We start from the raw sequence: 554 nt of genomic DNA, 5'->3' as shown, positions 1-554 counted from the left end.
GAGTGATTGTGTCTTGTACCCAGGTGAAGCCAGCTGAGCATAAACTGCTACTGGAGGTATTTGATGAGAACCGTGTCACAAGGGACGATTTCTTGGGTCTGGTGGAGCTGCCGCTGATCAACCTCCCACGTGAAGTGGAAGGGAGACAAATTCCGCATCGTCACCATCGCCTTCAGCCAAGAAGGTTGGGTTCACTCTAAGTTTTAACATCATAAAGTATTTTGCAATGGTTTTTACTGAACAATGAACGAAATGTGTGTAGAAATTAATAGAACATGGCCACAGGAAGAAAAATATATTGTAAATGGAGTATTTTGAATGTGATATCCTGCCATGAATATTTTGCTGTTGTTGTTGTATATGATTGTATGATTACACATTTGGCTGTCTGTGTACTTTGTATTTTGTACTGCATTTCATGTGTATTAACATGCTATTTTTGTATGATTTTTTCTTTAGCTGATATTATTTTGCAATTTTTCATAGGCCATTTCATAATGTATTTTAATTGTGTTTATTTAATTTCTCTCTTTTAGAAGTGGATCTTCATTGTC

General features: G+C 36.5%; 1 protein-coding gene across 1 annotated transcript in view; it reads left to right on the top strand.

Annotated features, from left to right (window-relative positions):
• The window catches only part of LOC119587757 (E3 ubiquitin-protein ligase Nedd-4-like), a gene marked incomplete in the record, with an annotated part of 51,583 nt that overhangs the window by 9,417 nt on the left and 41,612 nt on the right, over positions 1-554 (top strand). The window contains 1 exon segment of the mRNA XM_037936443.1: positions 24-184. Coding sequence (XP_037792371.1) covers positions 24-184 — 161 coding nt within the window.

Source organism: Penaeus monodon, chromosome 23 (assembly GCF_015228065.2).
Source record: "Penaeus monodon isolate SGIC_2016 chromosome 23, NSTDA_Pmon_1, whole genome shotgun sequence".
Lineage (NCBI taxonomy): Eukaryota > Metazoa > Arthropoda > Malacostraca > Decapoda > Penaeidae > Penaeus > Penaeus monodon.
The sequence above is the reverse complement of the archived record's forward strand: the minus strand, read 5'-3'. Positions and strand labels throughout refer to the sequence as shown.